The 18,870-nt window shown below is 40.0% G+C and overlaps 2 protein-coding genes across 3 annotated transcripts; both read right to left on the bottom strand.

Moving 5' to 3' along the window:
* Positions 1-340: 340 nt before the first annotated feature.
* Positions 341-3,710, bottom strand: arl9 (ADP-ribosylation factor-like 9). 2 transcript variants are annotated; one of them, XM_027031464.3, is made up of 4 exons: positions 3,224-3,710; positions 2,313-2,484; positions 1,731-1,906; positions 341-1,359 (listed from the first exon to the last, which is right to left on the bottom strand). In XM_027031464.3, the coding sequence occupies exons 1-4, from the start codon at positions 3,428-3,430 to the stop codon at positions 1,177-1,179; spliced, it is 738 nt and encodes a 245-aa protein (XP_026887265.3). In that variant the 5' UTR covers positions 3,431-3,710; the 3' UTR covers positions 341-1,176. The 2 variants fall into 2 exon arrangements, with proteins under 2 accessions (XP_026887265.3, XP_026887266.3); XM_027031465.3 differs by having other exon boundaries at positions 2,313-2,481; positions 3,224-3,708.
* Positions 3,711-4,561: 851 nt separating this feature from the next.
* srp72 (signal recognition particle 72) lies at positions 4,562-18,207 on the bottom strand. The gene is made up of 18 exons (XM_027031463.3): positions 18,086-18,207; positions 17,359-17,479; positions 16,417-16,540; positions 15,909-16,052; positions 15,435-15,546; positions 15,230-15,261; positions 14,769-14,893; positions 14,577-14,634; positions 14,328-14,459; positions 13,938-14,066; positions 8,901-8,973; positions 8,736-8,800; positions 8,501-8,596; positions 8,160-8,341; positions 5,950-6,087; positions 5,775-5,812; positions 5,503-5,662; positions 4,562-4,997 (listed from the first exon to the last, which is right to left on the bottom strand). Exons 1-18 carry the CDS (start codon positions 18,183-18,185, stop codon positions 4,829-4,831), a joined length of 1,998 nt encoding a protein of 665 aa, XP_026887264.2. The 5' UTR covers positions 18,186-18,207; the 3' UTR covers positions 4,562-4,828.
* Between the last annotated feature and the right edge of the window lie 663 nt (positions 18,208-18,870).

Genomic DNA, 18,870 nt, shown 5'->3' with positions numbered 1-18,870 from the left:
TGTTTTCAGAGACACCATGGTGCACAGGTGAAGACCCCCACTCCAGCTAATGGAACTTTGCAGTAGAGCTCTGCTTGTCACAACAGAGGCCCTGCTGTTTCCACAGCAGCTGTTGCCTCAGCAACAAGTGTCACACAGCTCTCTATAGCAAGGAGAGCTGACCCTGGACTCTGTAGGCTGCAGCGAAGCTATAAAGCAATTTTATCCTCAACCCAATACATGCGTCACAGCACTGCAGTAGGAAACCTGAGCCAATGAGGAACAGGCACAAAGACATCAGAAGAAGTGTTTTAAAGTATAGATATTATTTTTTTAAAGCAGTTCTTAACAGGTAACATAATTAAATTGTTGTAACATTTTATTGGTTAGTAAAATACCACAGCTTTATGTTCATTTGATGTAATTCAAACAGATTTATTGCTTTCAAAAGCTAGCTGGAGGTAAAGTGAGATGCAAAATAAAATACTTTTAAAATACATCTCTGAGACATTAAGTCTACGTAACAGTAGCACCCACATAATATACAGATCGAGACCGAGACCTACAATTTTAGGGCAGCTTTACATAGGACAGTTTTCTCTTACACAAAACATACACACAAATCGATTCCCAAATACACACAACTACAGTATAACAGAGAAGTTAACAAAAAACACTCAGCCAGCATATTTTCCAATGTTCAATGTCCTTTGAAAAACAAATTCATTTGCCCCTTCTCACTTTGGAGATAAAACAATCACAGAGTGTTTTCCTTTTAAGCTTTTTCTTGTATAAAGCCCCCCATTTATAAAGTACTATTTCTACAAAAAACTAATTTTTTAAAAATCACAATCCGATAAAAATCCTTTTTCCCAAGCAACAGGTATTTCTGCTAAAGTAACAAGAAATTCTTTGGTGACAAAAGGGCCCTGATAAATTTAGATAATTTGATTTTAAAGAAAAAAATGGATATGCAATCAACCAAGCTTATCGTGGTGTTCAAATTTTTTTTTTTTTAATTTTAAAAAGAAAAAAGTGTGTGTGCGCACACATGTGAGTAAGTGCTCTCCTTCACCCACTGTTGGTGTTTTTTAAAACATTTATTTAGATAATATTCAGATAGAAGTAACCAATCAACTTAATCTGTGATAAACTTATCAGGCTGGCAATTACAGACAATTAGGTGGCACATTGTTGTTATAAGTGGTTATTTTTCATCAACTCTAGTATGAGCTCATGAGCATCCTGGATGCTGCCGTTGTTCTCGGTCCTGCCCTTCTTCACTTGCGTCACCAAAACATAGAGCTTCCGACCATCACCCACAGAGTCCAGTGCCAACGCTTCATAAAGGTCTGCCACTCCACAAGCCCCAGAAAGGTCCTAGGAAGGAGCGGGAGAAAGAGAGAGACAGAATACAGGAGAACAAGTTGGGGAAACAAGAACGAAGGAGGGAGCGAGAGCAGGGAAGGAATGGTAGAGAAACCACAGTTAAAGAGAGAGGGAGAATAAATGTCATGCACTTTATAAGGACCTGACACAGCAGGAGAGGATTGGCTGTGGTATAACGGCATCTGTGACCTGCCACATAGTCACTTGTGTCATCCTCCTGTGCATAAGCTGCACTACTCTGAAGGCTTTAAAAGAGCCTATAAAAAACACTGGACTCCTGCACAATGATGAGCTGTGATGAGCTGTGCAAATATGCCAGCCAAACTTGGGCACTGATCAGGACACATTACAAGCTAGCTCACCTGTTTGTTGGCTAGCACGACCAGCGGCAGGTAGGGGTCAGCAGCCAGTAGCTGGTGAAGGTGGGTTTTAGCCAGGGGGAATCGAGCGGTGTCGGCCGAGTCCACCACGAACACCAGCACTCGAGCCTTTTTCAGGTACATCTGCCAGTATTCTCGAAGCTTCTCCCTGCCTCCAACTACACACACCACCCACAAATATAAGGGGGACATTGCAGGATTAACTAATTAACTACAACAAATCTACAGAAAACATCATGATGTTACCAGGAATTTGGCCTCTTACCAACAATTCGATAATTTGTTTTTGTAATATGGCATAACTAAGTAACAGGACAATATATGGGACTGTGTGTTAGAGTGTATTTTCAATAATAACCACATGATACAGTAGTTCTAAATAATTGTTTCTCACTCCTGGGGCTGGGGTTCCCCTGGACTACACATTTTAGCATTTTCCTCTGCTCCTAACACACCTGACTCAACTCATCAGTTCAGTCCTCATCACAAATTTAAAATGAGCGGCAGTCTCCTAGAGTAATGATGTCAGACTGAGTGTAGGTGTTAGCAAGCAGTTCTATGTACTCTCAAGGAACTCGACTTGTAGTCCCTCTCTGTTGATGGAGATAGCGTTGAATCCCTGTGTGGGTGTGACATCCTGTTCCAGGTTACCAGTTGTAAAGCAGTGCAGAATGCTCGTCTTTCCTGCCCCTTCCAGACCCAGCACTAGTACCTGAGTACCACTCACCTGTGGCTGCTTAAAAAAAACACACACACACACACACACACACATATATATATTAGCAAACACCAAATGCATCATTACAAAAATAAATAAAATAAAAATGTAACAACCATGAAGGCACGTAAAGGTCACTTCTTCACAAACGAACTTCAACAAAATAAATGATAAAAATCAGTCATACCAAGCCTCCCATTTATTTAATAAACACATATAGGGTATATTAAGAGGACAAAGACGACCACTGGAATAATGAATTCCATGTAACTTGTTCACAGTAAGGTCATGCCATCACCATGGTGACAGATAGCATTACTTAGCTGGCTAGTTATCTAGTGGGCCAAGATAACCTCCGTCATCAAACAGTAGCTAGAATTAGAAGCTGTGAATTAGAAACCTTTAGCCTACATTAACTGCCTATGTTATCTAATGACAACAAATACTTCGAAAGTGTAGCTATAGATTTTAATTTGTTGCTAGCATAATTGTTTTAGGGTCCAGTGGTAACTTTACTGATAGCTTATTAGCTAGCGTTAGCGTAACCAACTAGCCAATTAACACAGGTTAAAGTAACAAGCACTCATAATAATTCTAGAAAAAATATCTAACTAGCTAACTATTATGGTCGCTGTGTTGACATTTCTTGGCTAGTTTGTAAAGACTTTGCAACCAGCCAGTCAGTTAGCTAAGCTAGCGAGCTACATGATGGCTAAAGCTAGCTACCTTACACATGAACATGTATTGAAAAACAAACCTCAGATACCACCGGAGCTTGTCGGATGGTTTCAGTTCTTATTTCTTCCTTCACTGAAATTTCATATTTCGCAGCATCTAAAGGCTGTTTTATTTTCTTTGGTTCTTGTCCTTTCTTGGCATGTGCGGATTTCCAGATGGTATACGCGACGACTCCCGTTAGTGCCACACCAGTCCCAACTAACCCAAATTCTCGTAAACTGGGCATATTTCTTGCCCGATGGCGACGGTCTCCCAAAATGTGGTTAACAGTTTTCACACTGACATGACATGGAAGCTTTCGTTCGATTTGTGAACTGGGCCACAATTGCCTAGCCTTGATGGACAGCGAGTGTAGCCGGATGGAGTCGGGGGAGGAGTTGAGAAACGATCAGCCAAACTGGAGTTTTGCTTATAATGTCCGCCGCCCAGGAGAGACCCCAAAACTGTACAAAACACACAATAATCATGTCTATAGTCCAAAATGTATGGGGGCGAATGGAGCTGAACGGCTAAAGACGAAAAAAAAAAAAAAATCTCATCACTTCCGTTTAATTTTGGAAACTACAAGTAAACCAGATGCAGATATTGGCCTGTGTATACTCATCACTGCACTTTAGCACCTCCTGGAGTCTCTACAAACCTTTAGTCAAAAGCTGTACTGGAATACATAGGACGCTTGACTAAATCAGGTTCACACAGCATCAAACAGTCCGTAGTTGTCTCAGTAATGTAGCTGAATATGTTTTTGTAAAAAAGTTGTATTTAGATTTTTAGGGGAAATCAAGGTTCTATGATGATTACTATTTTTAAAACTCGAAATATAGCTAAAGTAGTGCTGCCTAAACCCAATCTATGTATCTGTGTAGCTGTTATATATTTTAACAAACCAAGTTAAACAAATATCAAATTTTACTTCAAGAAAATCAATGTATTTATTAAGACTTTACATGGGAGTTCTTCCTACCATATTTCCTCTCAGAATCTTTTATGAAGTAAAACATCCAAAGTACCCACCTTTTTAGACTTTTAATTGAGCTTGATCCAGGCATGTAAAAAATAAATATACTTAGAATTCACATCAATAGCCTGTTTTTGAGCTGACAAAGTTGTTTGTCAAACACACATTTATCAGACAAGGCTTAAAAACTGAAAAAGAGAAACTAATGAACGGTCAGGTAGGGCTTGGTTAAAAATGAAACAAGAAAGAAAAAGTTTAAAAAAGAAACACAAAACAGCTGATTCTGAAAAACAAAAACATTCAGACCATGTCATGCTCATGTGATTTTTCACAGGGAGTTCTGATTATATAGTGTGACTGAACAGTGGACTCAATGGTTAAAAACGACAAAAAAAAGGGTCATATTTCTATGTTTATTAATTCAATTTTTTAATGTACAATTCCTTTCTTACCTCTCCAGTCATTCACATTTCCCCTCCTCCAATTTCTATTCGCGTAATTTGAAGGACTAGATGCATTTATGTTACAGCAAGCCCATCATCCAGCCCAATAGGGGTGCTGTGGCATCACTCCACTCATCCAGCACTTGAAAATCTCCAAATGTATGGTTAACATGAGGAAGTCGTTGGACAATGCCTCTGGGCTTCACCTCATCTGTCCATCATTCTACCATCCACCCTTTCCTCCTTTCTTCTTTTTCTGTGGGGGCTTTTTGCGAGCTGCTGCGGGAGCCGCAGGCTTTTGTTGCCGTGGCGGCACCACGTTGGTGGCGGAGCCAGTGCCGGAGCCTGGTCGTGGGGAGGTGGGGGGGCTGCTGGCCATCTTGCTAGCATCGCTGTATCCCAGAGAAACAGCAGAGAAACACTCAGTCAGCGCACACGGGCCATCGGGCGTGCATAGTCAGCCAATTAACTTCAACTATTACATTAAATTAAGTTTTATCTATTAAATATTCAACCTTGAACAGCTTTACTAGATCTACAAATTGCTCACTCTTCCTATGACCATTTTCTAAGGGTGTTCATTAAATAAACAAACAAAAAACTACCCATTACCATTACATGAAATTCATAGTTTATCAAACTATTATAGCTGGTTTGCGAAGAGGTACTTGCATTCTAGATGTTAAAAGTTTATTCTACTTAGAATTTTCAACTTATTAAACCTGCAAAACCCTTAGAATTACATCTACAGAAATTTCAGCAACTCCTCAATTCTAATTCTGGATCATTCAACAATTAAACAATTTAGATATTAAAATTTGACTCAATTCACCACTTTAGAATTCTAGCCATAACTTGGTTTTGTCTCCCCCTGCTGGTCATTGTATATAAACTCACAGTTCTGCAGCCGCTCCTGATGTTGCTCCTTGAGTTCCTCGGCCCACCTGCTCCTTCTTCTTGCCCTTTTTCCTGCCGCGATAATATGAGCGCTCCCGCATTGGCAGCCAGCGCTCAGGGTCAGGAGTCGATTTAGGGTCATAGTTCTTGGGCATTTTACCTGTGGTAGCAGGTGTTACAACACCCAATTCAATACAATGCTGCAACATTGTTGATAGGTGTTCTAAATGAATGAACAAATTAATGAATAAACAAAGTTGATATAAACATACCCTTTTTCTTTTTCTTCTTCTTTTTTACATCACCTTGCCTAAGCAAATATACATATTAAAATACAGGGTTCTTATATAATTACTTAAAAGATATATTACAGTAATAATACTCATTCATACTTTTTGACAGCATTTTTTAAAAGCCCACCCCATTCCCTAAAGAGAAAGAAGGTACCCCTGGTCCTTGGCCAGAGTTTCCCCTGACACTTTGGTAGCTCTCTTCCTGATGTAAGTGGCATCGTGGGAGTTTTCCAGCTCGTCTACGTCTATGTTAAAGGACATCGTGTCCGGGGAGGGGAGGTGCTTGCTTAGCCTAAGAGAGCTAGCTCAGGAAAAGTCCATTCCACTTTTAAACACAAGACACACATTTCAAATAGAAAACACATGCTAACAGAAGGCTAATTCAGGTTCTTAAATATAATAGTTTAAAGGTAGCAAAACACACACACACACCCACACCCACACCCACACACCCACCCACCCACCCTGGGCTGACTAAAGTTTGATTATAAACACAAGAAACACACACACGCATAAACAACAACTAAATCTAACAGCTCTACATATGGACAGCATTCTAAAATTATGCCTGAGACTGTAACTGAGTGGGATTCTATTGCAGAAGGTTCAGAAAAATAATAATAACTAGCCTGGTACTTTCAATCACAGAGAAATACTCCTAATTCTGCCCACACTTAAATGTTTTTCTTCTGATTCTGTCCACGCTTAAATGTTTACCCTTTCATTCTGTCCACATTTAAACATTTTCCCCCACTCTACTGAACCTGAATAATCTGAAGGATATGTTGACAAAGTACAGTGGCTAACAGAGACATCTACCCTTGGGAAACATTTAAAGGTGCCATAGAATAGCAAACTGAGTTTACTTTGGTATATCTGCAGAAGTGGAGAATAGTACATGGAACTGACATAACGTGAATGTCAAACAATACCGTCACCTCCTTCAACTGCAAATCCCACATAAGCAAAGAGCAGTGATACAGTGTAATGAAGGCTGAAGGCAGCCACCCTACCTGGGACTTGGACACTGGGCTGACGGGAGGTAAATGTGAGCTCTGACCACCATACCCAAGAGCCAGCTCTCTAGCAAAATCTTAGACTGTTACATAACAATTTTGACTGATTAATATTTAATTTCCCAAAATTTGCATAGACCAGCCCACATTCTAGCGCAGGCCTGCACAGCCAAAAGGTCAAAAGTTCTGCCGGCGAAAGATAAAAACAATGATCACAGAACAACAAGAACTGCAGACTATGTACAGAAAAATACCAACGCAGGCTGTGAAGGTGATGTCGGCACTCTTCATTCCCTTCCATGGACAATATCAAGAAGGCTTTCCTCAGCATTTGACAGGCATCACAAGCCTGACTGCAACCTGTAAGTGGTTTGTAATTTTATCCACTTTTGGTCAGCTGAAGTCATATCTTAAACTGAAAGTTTCAGTGAGCTAACAACTTTGATTTGTTTGTGTTGTCAAGCTCAAAAGAAAATAGCTAGTATAGGTAATGTTATCTACTAGCAAGCTCCAATTAACCAACATATCTCACTAAATACTATGACCATCTACCTTACAAGGAGGTTAATTTTCTTTTCCTTCCTGTGTCCCATTCAAAGAAATAGCCTGTGTTGTTATATAAATCTATAATATTAAAATGCATTTGTTAATCCCTTTGTCAGGTACATTTGTAATTCATATTTCATCAATAAGATATAACTCAGAACCTGACTAGTTTGGTTGCTTATAGATAACCACTATATACCTAACTCATTCCTTCTAGCTAATGTTAGCTTCTCGACAACTGAAATGGAAATGGTTGTCAAATGTGGAAATGTTTGACAAAACATCTAGCCAATCTGTTAAAATCAGTTTGTTTGAAAACTGAAGTATGACATCTTTGCACATCTGTATTTGTAAGCTCCTGCTTACAAATGAAGGTTTCCTAGCCAATTTATATTTGACAAATGTCTGTTGGAGTCTTCACAGTGCTTATCTGTAAGCCATCCAATGACAGCAGAGCTCAAATTATTCATGAGCCCACAAAAAAAGGGAAAACAACTTGTTTCATTCTAGGGCCAAATCAGGTGTTTTTCACCCAAACCAGTCGCAAACCTGCTAAATAGACATCAGAGAACAATTGAAAATACTGAATAAATTCATTCTAGGGCACCTTTAAGTGACTTGACTAGCAAGCATAACATTACCTTGTGGAATACGGCCTTAAATTACCATCTTAAACAATGCCGGTGGTGTGTGTATGTGGATATCAGTGCATGCAATAATGTATGTGTATTAAAGTAGTGTGTAAGGAGGCAATGTTGCATGAGTGTGTGCATGTGAGTGTGTTTAGAACATGCAAGGATACGCCTTGGCCTTGTCCTGGTCCACAAGTGAGTATGCAGAGATGAGCTGTGCCAACGTGTGAACGTCCTTCCGGTTCTGCTTCCACAGCTGCTCCAGGTCAGTGAGGGCCTCCTTCTTCCTGCCATAGCGAAGCTTAAAATCTGCAGCCTCACGTACGAGGGCAAGGTGGGTCACACTGCCAGGCTGAGACGGCAGCAAGACAAGACAGGAGATATGTGAGACAGGGAAAAACACATACCAGTAATAAACTGAGTTTAGATTAGATTTGTCAGTACAATTAATGGCTCTGATATAAAAGCCCTCTCCGTGATCATCAAGAAAACGTCTTGGCTAGGGCCTCACCTGCTCTGACTGGTAATAGTGGATAGCTTGGCTGAACACATCAATTGCACTATCAATGTCTTCTTCATGTGTGTACATCATCACCAGGGCAGAAACCTTTCATAAACAAAACTAAAGTTAGTAATAACAGCACATAACCCAACACATGTAATGGCCTTAGGCAAGCTTACTCTCATCAGGCACCGGTAACAGCAAAGTACAAAGATCTTTGGAAAAAGAATGAAGGAAATCTTACCATTCCTTGTTTGTGCTTAAAATCTTCTATGGACCTCAAAATGTCACATGCTTTAGTCACATGACCTACAAGGAGAAAAAAACAGACTGCTGTAAATTTAGTGGACTCTAGTTGTGTGTGTGTGAGTAAGTGTGTGTGCATGAAAAAAAAACAAAAAAACAAGACCTTGAGTCAGATAAAGTTGTGCCATGGTCAGTTTGATTCCAGATGCACTCTCTGGGTGGTGTTCTGAAAAGCGCTACAAATACAACAGACAATCTGTCATTATATCACAGGGAAATACTGAGACGAAGATAATAAAAGAAAAAGACAGGGACAGAACGCCAGAAAGTGGGGGAGAGAGACAAAGAGATAGAGAAAAGAGAGAGAGAGAGAGAGATAGAGATTATGATAAAATGTTAGTCAGTCAATTCCGATATACAAGCACACAACACTCAAACGTACGCTTTCTCCCTCTCCCTCTTGGCTGGCAGGCTTTCTCCCTTTTCCCCCCCCTCCTTTTTCATTTTGTTTTTTTTTTTACTTAGTTTTGTGTTATTTGTAGGTTGGTTTTGGTTTGCTTTTTAGGGAGCTACTGGAATTTTTTTGGGTTGTCGTTTTGTGCAGAGGTTTTGTTTTGCTTTGTGAAAGTGTGGTTGGCGTCTCTTCCTGGGCGCCATGGTGAACCGGGGCAGAATGGCTTTCAAGCAGCTGAACCGATGACATGCAGTGAAAGTGGCTGCAGGTGTAAACGTTTTAATAGAGGAGTGCATTCTGGCTGTAGTGGACGTGGTGGGGCACGACAGTATCTTATTTGTGTCCAGAATGAGTAGTTCGATTGTTTTGTTTTGGAATAGCGTTGATAAAGTTTAAGATGCGAGTGGTGTCATTATTAATGATAGCTTCTTTAGTGCTCTCCCCCTTGTTTAACCCCGGCTAAGCGAGTCAAGTACCACCGTTTATAAAAGACGATGTTCTAGCTTTGGCCAACCAATGTCTCCAATTTAAAAAAATTCCACTCGGATGTCAGTTACCACTATTAAAACATGTCGTGTCTTTTAGGAGGCCCGTAGTTATGATTTTGAAAGAACACAACTGATCTCAATGTCTCATTTAAATTCAAAATTGATCATTTTAAATTATATGGTCTTTGCTACAATGGAAACATTGAAGTGCTTTGGGTGTGGAGGGGAAGGCCTTCTTGTATGATCCTGTCCAGAAAAGGCGGATAATGTCACCTCCACGTACGGACAGCTTGAGTAAATCAATTTTGGAGGTTGGAGATGAGCAGGATGGGAGAATCGTGCAAGGTCCTGATGACAGTTTGAAAATCATGGTGGATAAACACAACTTAGGAGGTAAGGAAAGCGAAGATGGGTGCAATAGGGAAGACTTCGGTCAGTCTAGGAATGATACAAGCGGAACAGAACTGGGACTAGGCACAGAAGGGATTATTGGTGATGGTTAGTCTAGAGGTGTCACTTGTGCAACAGTGGGAGTAGTTAAATCGGGGTCTGAGGGCGTGGATGATATGTTGGCTGATTCAGTTAGCTCCAGTGATAAAGTTCCAGTTACCAAAAGGAAGAAGGTCTGTGTCAGTCAGCATAAAACACAGAGTGCTAGGAGACTCATGGGAGTGGGCGAACAGTTGTGACGAAGTGTCTACTGAATATGCTGAAAATGATCCGTCTGATTCAAACATTTCCTTATATTCGTAGCCCTGTGGTCTTTGAGAAATGTATACTTTAAAAATGATCAGAACATTCTTGGAAAATACAAAACATGCAAAAGGGTACAGGTGGAAGAGCACTTTCCAGATCGGGCGGGTTTTATACAGTCTTTGCAGTATTTGGGCTAGATTTAGTTTTCATTTTCAACATAAGGGTCTGCAGTCTGGCTACAATTAATATTAATGGGGCCAGACAAACAACACAGTTTTTTCAGTTAAAAATTTAAAGTAATTAGTTTTTGTTCGAGAAACTCAATGACAGGCAGAATGAAGCAGACTGGTTGAGAGAGTGGGATGGTAAAGGGTAACTCCTTCCTTAGTCACAACAGCACCATGTCTGGGAGCGTGGCTGTGCTCTTTCCCAGGAGTTGGGTTCCTCAGTCATTTGTAGTGGAGGATATACTAGGGGAACAATTACTAAAGATTTGAGCTGTTTTTGAACATTGTGCTTTTGTATTTGGATGTTTATATACACCACTAGTCGGAAATGAGAGAATGTCTATTCTGCATGCACTGTGTTGACCAGTTGTAATGTTGATGACTAGTTTGTTTTATCTGGAGATTTTTATTGTACAGAATCGAACAGATAGGAATCATTTAGAACCTCATGTCGCCTCTTGTAAGATTGAGTTGATTAAAAAACTAACTCTGACATTTGGAGGCATTTTAACAGTCAACAGAGACAGTACACTGACACATGCAAGACTGAATTCCATTTTCTTTTAGCAAAGCTGGACAGAATTCATGGTTTTAAACGCCATCTTAATGCATTTCAGAGCTACCAGATTTCACCGATTGCACTGTCTGCTCATGGCATGGCCAAGTGTGTAATGGGGTAATCCATAATCAAGCCCAGGATGTCATATTGGCACTTTAATAGATTATGCATACTTTTGGAAAGTATATGTTGCTTTTTTGGGTGAGTTCAGGGCAACTAAATCATCCTTTGAAACTTTACAACATTGGTGGGATCTTGACAAAGCTGAAATAAAGCAGTTGTGCCAGCAATACACTCACAGCATCACTAAGGACACGGCCAGATCCATAAAAAGCCTTGAGACAGAGAGAGTTGACATCCAGGAATGAACAGAGACCATGGGAAATGTAGAGCGTATTGAGGCTCTTAAAGTAAAAACAGTGGCACTAGCCAACCTGCATGGAGTAAAGGCACAGGAGGCCCTGGTCCGTTCTCACAGATGGACACTGCCATCTGTGTCCATTTGGTTTAGACCGTAAAAATGGTCAGAAGAGACGGTCACAAGAAGAGATGGTTTTTAGATGGTCTTCCGCACGTAGAAGAAGAGGCTGTCTTGAGGGGTCATTAGGGGTCACTGTCCCTGGTGGAGTTGCAGGATGCCCTTCAGTGCATGGAGGGTGGGAAAGCCCCAGGTACTGATGGACTGCCAGTGGGGTTTTACAAATCCTTCTGGTCTCGGAGCCATGAGGATGCGCTGGAGGTTATACACGATGGTCTTTTATGAACGTCAGAGTCTGCCATCAAGCTGCTGTAGGGCAGGTCTGACTTTGTTACCCAAGAAAGGAGATTTACAGGCATGGAGAATTTGGAGACCCGTTTCATTGTTCTGTTGTGATAAGTTTCTTTAAAAAGCCTTGGCCATTAGGCTAAAGAAGGTGATGGGCCAGGAGATTGATCCTGACCAGAGATGCTATGTGCCAGGGAGGTCAATGTTTGACAATATAACTAATTCGGCATCTTCTGGAAGTCTCAAGACTATTGAGTCTGGATACTGGACTGATTTCTTGGACCAGGAAAAGGCTTTTGACAGGGCTGAACATGAATATCTATGGAAGACTCTAGATGCCTTTAGCTGAAGCCCTGGCTTCACTGCCAATATTAGGGTTCTGTATTGTGATGCTGAAAGTTAACAGTGGTTTGAGTGCTCCTTTCAGGGTTCAGAGGGGGATTGGCAGGGCTGTACCCTATCCACAATGTTATATGCTTTAGCTATAGAACCCTTCTAACATGTGTTATGGAGAGTCATCCCTGGTTTTGCTTTACCATAATCTGATCTTGTCATTTTACATTTTATTTTTAAATTTTACTGTCTGCCTATGCTGATGTTATGCTTATCATAATGTGATGCTTAAAACCCAAGCTGATGTTGATAACCTACTCAGCACAGTGGAAAGGTTTAGTAAGACTTCCTCTGCTAAGGTAAACTGGAACAAAAGTGAGGCCTTGCTGGTAGGAAGCTGGCCAAATGGGACACCATGTTTACCACAGTGGTTGAGTTGGGTTAGGAAGTGTTTTAAATATTTGGGAGTCTTTCTGGGGCCCAGACAAACTGAAAAGAAAAACTGGGATGGACTGTTAAAGAAAGTTAAAGGTCGACTTGACAGATGGAACTGGATATGGTCTCAGCTGTCATATATAGGATGGGTTCTGATTTGTACCCTCAAACCATCATCCAGGTCTTCTGTCCAGCATCAAGGCGGTGTTAGAGGACTTTTTTTGGGACAAGTTACATTGGATCCCTCAGAGCATGTTGTTTCTATCTAAAGAAGATTGCAACCTTTCGTCTTCAGTTTTTGCAGGGACTTCCCACCGGGCCAGCAAACCTGGTGTGGATACCTTTAGGCCAACTGTCCCTGGGGGAAGGGTTCAATCCAGCATGGAGAGCGCTCTATAAACCACTTTTGACGAGGCCTTATGGTGATTTACAGTGGAAAATTGTACATGGCATAGTAGCGGTTAATGCTTTTGTTTAAATTTTAAACCCAGCTGAGAGTCCTGAGTGTCCGTATTGTGGCATGATGGAAACAGTTTCACTTTTTTATGGAACGTCTCAGGTTGATGTCTTTGTTTAGCCTCTTAGTAATTATTTTTGATAAGGTTGGTGTTTTTACATCAGCACTCTATTTCTGGGTATAATTACAAACAGAAGAAAGCACAATGGGGGAAACTATGATGGCTGTGTGAATCAGTAGGAAGTTACAATTACAATTCCATCAATTACAAGATGGAACTGTACATTCTGTACATACATATATACACTGTGTATATAAACATAATATACATATATTGTACACACATTGTTAATATATTTTTGTATATATATATATATATATATATATATATATATATATATATATATATATATATATATATATTTTTTTTTTTTTTTTTTTTTTTTTTCTCTATGCACCCCTGTTTTTCTTTTTCCTCAGTTTGGACAGAGCACTCTCAACCATTTCACTGTGCGTTATACTGTGTATGACTATATGTGACAAATAAACCAAACTTGAAACTTGAGAAGTGTTTGAGGGCCAGACTGACAGTAGTATTGTAAATGTGTTCAAAAGAGTTGCATAGTGTTAGATTAGTTTTATTAATGATCTACTTTTGAAAATATTTGGGGTTACAATGATGTTTTGTGCTCTGTAAAAGATGAGGGAGTTGTTTTTGATTTTTTGTGTTAAATTTTCTTTTTCCTTTTTGAAATTGAGAGAGAGCGAGAGATGCTTGGTGGCACCTGCAGTTGCTCCAAGGCCTTGCTGTGCTGTTTCTCTCTGCAGAGCTGGGCCACCTGGATGAGGACAGGTCGCGGGTGACTAGGGTTCTGTGCCTGCAAGCTCGATGATAACTTCCTGCACTGGTCAGCCTGTCAATGCACATGACAGCTCTCACAGTGGGTCCAATCAAGTGGAAGGCCTGCTGTGGCCAAAAAAACTAAAACAATCATGAAAACATAAAACGTTTTACATTTCTATAAGGAACTGATGGCCAATATAATGGAAACTACAAAAGGAAAGGACAGGGGGAAAAGGCATTTTATGGTATAAGGTCTGTATAATGACTAACATACATGATGCTGAGCAGGACGCAACAGTAGACTTATAGGGCTGTGTGTGCGCGCTTGTACCTGGTTTGTATACATTGCTAACAGAGCTTTGTTAAACTCGATGGCTTGCAGCTGCTTCTTGGCTAGTTTGTATTCTACTCCTTCAGCATTCATTAGTTTGACCTTCTTCTTGGAATCAAACACATTTTGGTCCTGCAGGATCAAAGAGCCAACACATGAACCGACAATACACACCACCCACATCCATACACACCTCTGTAACTATAGCTCAAGCACCCTAGAATTATTCTGCTGCTCGTTATGTCTCACCTTATTGATGGTGATGATGTTATTGGCAGTTACAGCAAGCAGACCCACATCAGATGGTCTGAGCAACAAACAGATTGAAACATTAATAAGACAGTCATGAAAAAACATTTTGAGGTAGACTTTTAAGTTTAAATGTCTATATTTGAAGCACGGGCTCTGTCCGTGTGTGTAGGAGCATGTATGTGTCCATACTTAAGTTTGACAACTTGGTTATAGAGGGCCAGTGCATCTTCTGTCCTGCCTTGAAGCTGCATAACGCAAGCCATCTGAGAATGGATCACAGCCAGCTCAGCATCGATATCCTCCTCAGTCACATCCTACACACACACACACACACACACACACACGGTTACAACCTTTTTACAACCATTTAAAACAAAGCAGACATATGCATACGCATGTACATAAATCTTATTTTCAGTAATTTTTTAAAATTCATTTTTATACAAATTTTCCAATACCTTTTTTTAAATTCATTTTTATACAATTTTACAATGCATCTCTTCCACCATTTCATTTACTTATTTTAGTTATAATGGTGTACGGTGCACAGAGCAGAGTAATAGCACGGTAACAGTCATAGCACAGTAACAGTAATAACAGTTTATAGTAATAGCAATATTTCTCAAAAAATGGGCTCTTGGTGAACTCACTGTGTCCTCAGACAAAGACCTCCTACAGAGCTCTGCAATAAGAAAGCCAGCAAATTAGAACCACAACAAAGAGAAACGATTCCAGATTCACATCCGAATGGATTTCATGAACACCACTCGACCAGTTATTAAAACAAATGGCCTTTATCCACAAAAGGGGAAAAGAAAAACATGCCCACAGTGCTTTAAAATAATGACCTCTTACCTTCAGCTTCCTGAAGTTTCTTCATGGCCTGAGTGAGCAACCCTCTACCAATCAGACCACAGGCAGCATTGTAGCACAACTCGTACGTGCTGTCAGTGAGGCCCAGGTCCTCCTGCAAACAATGACAAAGGGAGCAGCTCAGTAAGAGCGTGAACAACTCTTTGCAAAAGCGTAACCTTAACCACGCTAATTCAGCAGATGGTAAATCTAGTCCTGAATGCACTCCTCAGCAGTTTAGTGTTTTCCTGATTCAGTTCATGCAGTGTGTGATTATAGGAAATTGTGAACAGATCTGTGTCACACGAACCCTGCCTGAAAATTGCATGGGATGCATATGTGGGGCTTTCTCCATGCACTTAGTGCATGTGTGTAAATGGTATAGAGTTCTCCCACATGCTCTGTGTGCATCTGTGTTTTGACACACAGGTGGAGATCTCTCCCACATGCTCTGTATGAATTTGTGTTTTGACTCACAGGTGTAGAGTTCTCCCACATGCTCTGTGCAGCCAGCACCGCTGCCAGATTAGTCTTCCTTTCCTCCTCATACTCATCCTGGGAATTCCTGATCAGGTCCTTATACACAGTCTCACACTCACTGTACCGCTCCAGCCTATACAGCTATACACATATGAATCATAATTACATTGCCAAAAATGTATTAGATATTTTGCTCAAACTCTAAACAGAAAAAGACACACTCAGGAAGGAAAATAAAGACCTGGTAATGACCATTATAAGGACAGCTTATGTAGAAACAGTCTTATGCATTTGAAGCATTAAAGTGTGCAGAAGGTGCACCTGCACTAGTAGTTTTGTAGTGCAGAGAATATTTCAGTTTCACTGACACATGACCTCAACTTACCACTATTCCCAAATAACTTGTATAATTATTTAAAATCTGAATAATCAGTATAGGTTTGATAGTATGATAGGACTAATACTAAGTGCCTCTAACTTCTAAAGTCAGGGATAACATTCTCACCACTTGGCCATAGAGCTCTTTGAGTTTGTCTGTCTGTTCAGCAATTCCTTCAATGGTCTTCAGCGCACTCTCCACTCTGTTAAGCCGATATTCACAGTATGCCTTCTCAAACCCAATCATATCACTATGGACAGACAAAACAGCAAATCAACAGGTTTACACTTCCCCCAATGCTGCTAAATGGACTAGTTTTGGAGGACCCATGACTTTCCATATCACTCAACTCAGAATATGAATATGGAATGGCTTTCCAAGTAATGGCACACTAATAAATGTGCTTAGGTAGGAACAAGAATGAGTGACCGGTTTGTTGTGTGTTTATGTTTGTTTTGTGAGAGGGTCCATTCTAGAGGACAAATGACTATCTGTGGTCTATGCAGCATGTTCTGCTGGCACACACTGTGCTTTAATTTCTTTGCTGAATATGCAGTTTTCATCTTCTCAAATTCTTCATTTTTTATAAGCATTCTTTTTAGCAATGGTTCATAAAAATCTTTCATGATAACATGGATTTGTTGTTCCTTGTTTACTTTAGTCAAATTCCTAAATTTTCAGTCAGCGCCTTGTTTCAACATGATGGGTATTTTAACCAGCAATGCCATTAATTCATTACAACCAGTCGGGCGTGACTACATGAAATAAAACAGAGGAATAAAAAACACCACCGTAAATTTGTTACATTAAATGTCCCGACTCTTTTGACCGCACAAGCTCAGTGGAGCGCTGGTGTCGTTGCACGAACTCGTCCAGTGATTTAACGCCACAGTTCGAAAGCACGCGAAAAACACAACAAACAGCAGTGCATGTGTCATCCTGGACCAGAATTTATTAAAGAAACAGAAACAACAGGTACAAAAGAAGTCAATTTGCAGTGCTTAACCTTAATCCAAGTTAAACTACAGGGACATGAATAAAATCCAAGCTGTTAAAGCCGATGCTTACCTTGTGAGTGACCTGGTGTGAGTGTTTATGACATTCAGCGCTTCTTTGAACCCTCCGTTTTGAATAAGGCATACAATTTTACAACGCAGCGCTGTCACGTCGTCCTTATTTTCATGAAGAACTTTGAAAGAAACAGCATAAATTGTAAAACGCCTTCAAAACATCCTATCTGGCAATCTAGTATTTTTACCCTAAGTAAGAAGCATTAGGTGCGTCTGATAAACAATTTAATTTCGAAATAAATATGTCTTTAGAGAGTAGACAAAATTAACAGGAAAGCTAGCAGAAAATTAGTCTGGCTAGGTTAGTTAGGGATAACTATGATAGCCAGCTACCTCAATTGTTCAGGATGTTAAGCGCTAACCTATGTTAGCCGACTGGGGGCTTTTCACTCCAAACTATGATGGACACGTAATCATTAATTTTCTTACATTACAGACACTTATCTAGCTTATACATCCACTGATCGCTAAAACAACAGTTAACTTGGTTATTCATTTCAAGATGCTGTAAATTAAACAATTGCCAGATGACTAATAGCTTATAGAAAGCTAGCGAACGTGGTTTTTCACTCAGTACAAATGTCTAGGTAACGTTAGCTACTTAACGTTAGCTTAGCACGCTACCGGCCCTAACGAATATCGCAAAACCACAGAACTGCGATAGACCGCATTTAACCAAGCTATTGCGATATCGCGCAAAAAAAGAATACGATTATTATCGTTACTTTTATTCACAGCTTTGAGGGCTCTTGTGAAGTCGCCATTCTGTCCACAGCGGCTCACTTCGGTCCACAACGACGCTGAAGACCCCACACCACTCGCCATCTTCTGCGATGTAAATGACCTGCGAATGAAGCGATACAGGACTTGAAATCATGACTATTTTCTTCCGGGAAGAATACCACTTCCATAATAAAGGTCATTTTTATGGGTTTGAATATAATTACTGATATCAAGGATATATATTCTACTAAACAAAACTGATTTTTTTTTACTAGTACAAATTAAATGCCGAATATTTAAAATTCAATTCTGCTTGTCAAATATTTTTGTATGTGGAAACTAAGCAGTTTACCTGAGTACTGATTACTAATCACTCTCTCTACGATCAACTTAGTTTTTGAGAGATTTGTTTTTAAATATGATCACACCATACACTCCTGTAAGAATCGAACATGATCTTGATCAACATTAGATAGCAGCGACAACAAAATTGTATCTCTCTGCAAATTTTATATCATAGGCACTCATGCAGTTATCTGTATACAGGATGAATAATAAAGTCAGCAACAGATACTTACAGGTAGATCCTTTAGGTGCTTGGAGGTGTCTATGCAGTGAATCCAACAAAAATAGTTTAGCATTATTCATACCCCTACCAGGGCAGTATACAACTGAAGAGGACCTATTTGATCTTGAGTAATTTTAAGAAAAATGATTTCATAACTAAGGATGTAATAGCTATTGGTCTAAAATCATTTAAGACCTTAAGATAGGATTTCTTGTCAAC

The sequence above is a fragment of the Electrophorus electricus genome, chromosome 3, assembly GCF_041902795.1.
Source record: "Electrophorus electricus isolate QZ-2024a chromosome 3, ASM4190279v1, whole genome shotgun sequence".
Lineage (NCBI taxonomy): Eukaryota > Metazoa > Chordata > Actinopteri > Gymnotiformes > Gymnotidae > Electrophorus > Electrophorus electricus.
This window is presented reverse-complemented; position numbering and strand designations above follow the sequence as displayed.

Bases quoted from the DNA above. Each gene is read 5' to 3' on its own strand.
- arl9 (XM_027031464.3), bottom strand. From the start codon at position 3,430: ATGCCCAGTTTACGAGAATTTGGGTTAGTTGGGACTGGTGTGGCACTA. The intron at 2,485-3,223 runs GTTTGTTTTTCA...GTTTTTTTTAAG, and splicing joins AAGCTCCGGTGGTATCTGAG to CAGCCACAGGTGAGTGGTAC. The intron at 1,907-2,312 runs GTACATAGAACT...TGGTGTGTGTAG, and splicing joins ACAAGTCGAGTTCCTTGAGA to TTGGAGGCAGGGAGAAGCTT.
- srp72 (XM_027031463.3), bottom strand. From the start codon at position 18,185: ATGGCGAGTGGTGTGGGGTCTTCAGCGTCGTTGTGGACCGAAGTGAGC. The intron at 14,894-15,229 runs GTGAGTTCACCA...GTGTGTGTGTAG, and splicing joins GGTCTTTGTCTGAGGACACA to GATGTGACTGAGGAGGATAT. The intron at 8,801-8,900 runs GTCTTGTTTTTT...TTCTCCTTGTAG, and splicing joins ACAACTTTATCTGACTCAAG to GTCATGTGACTAAAGCATGT.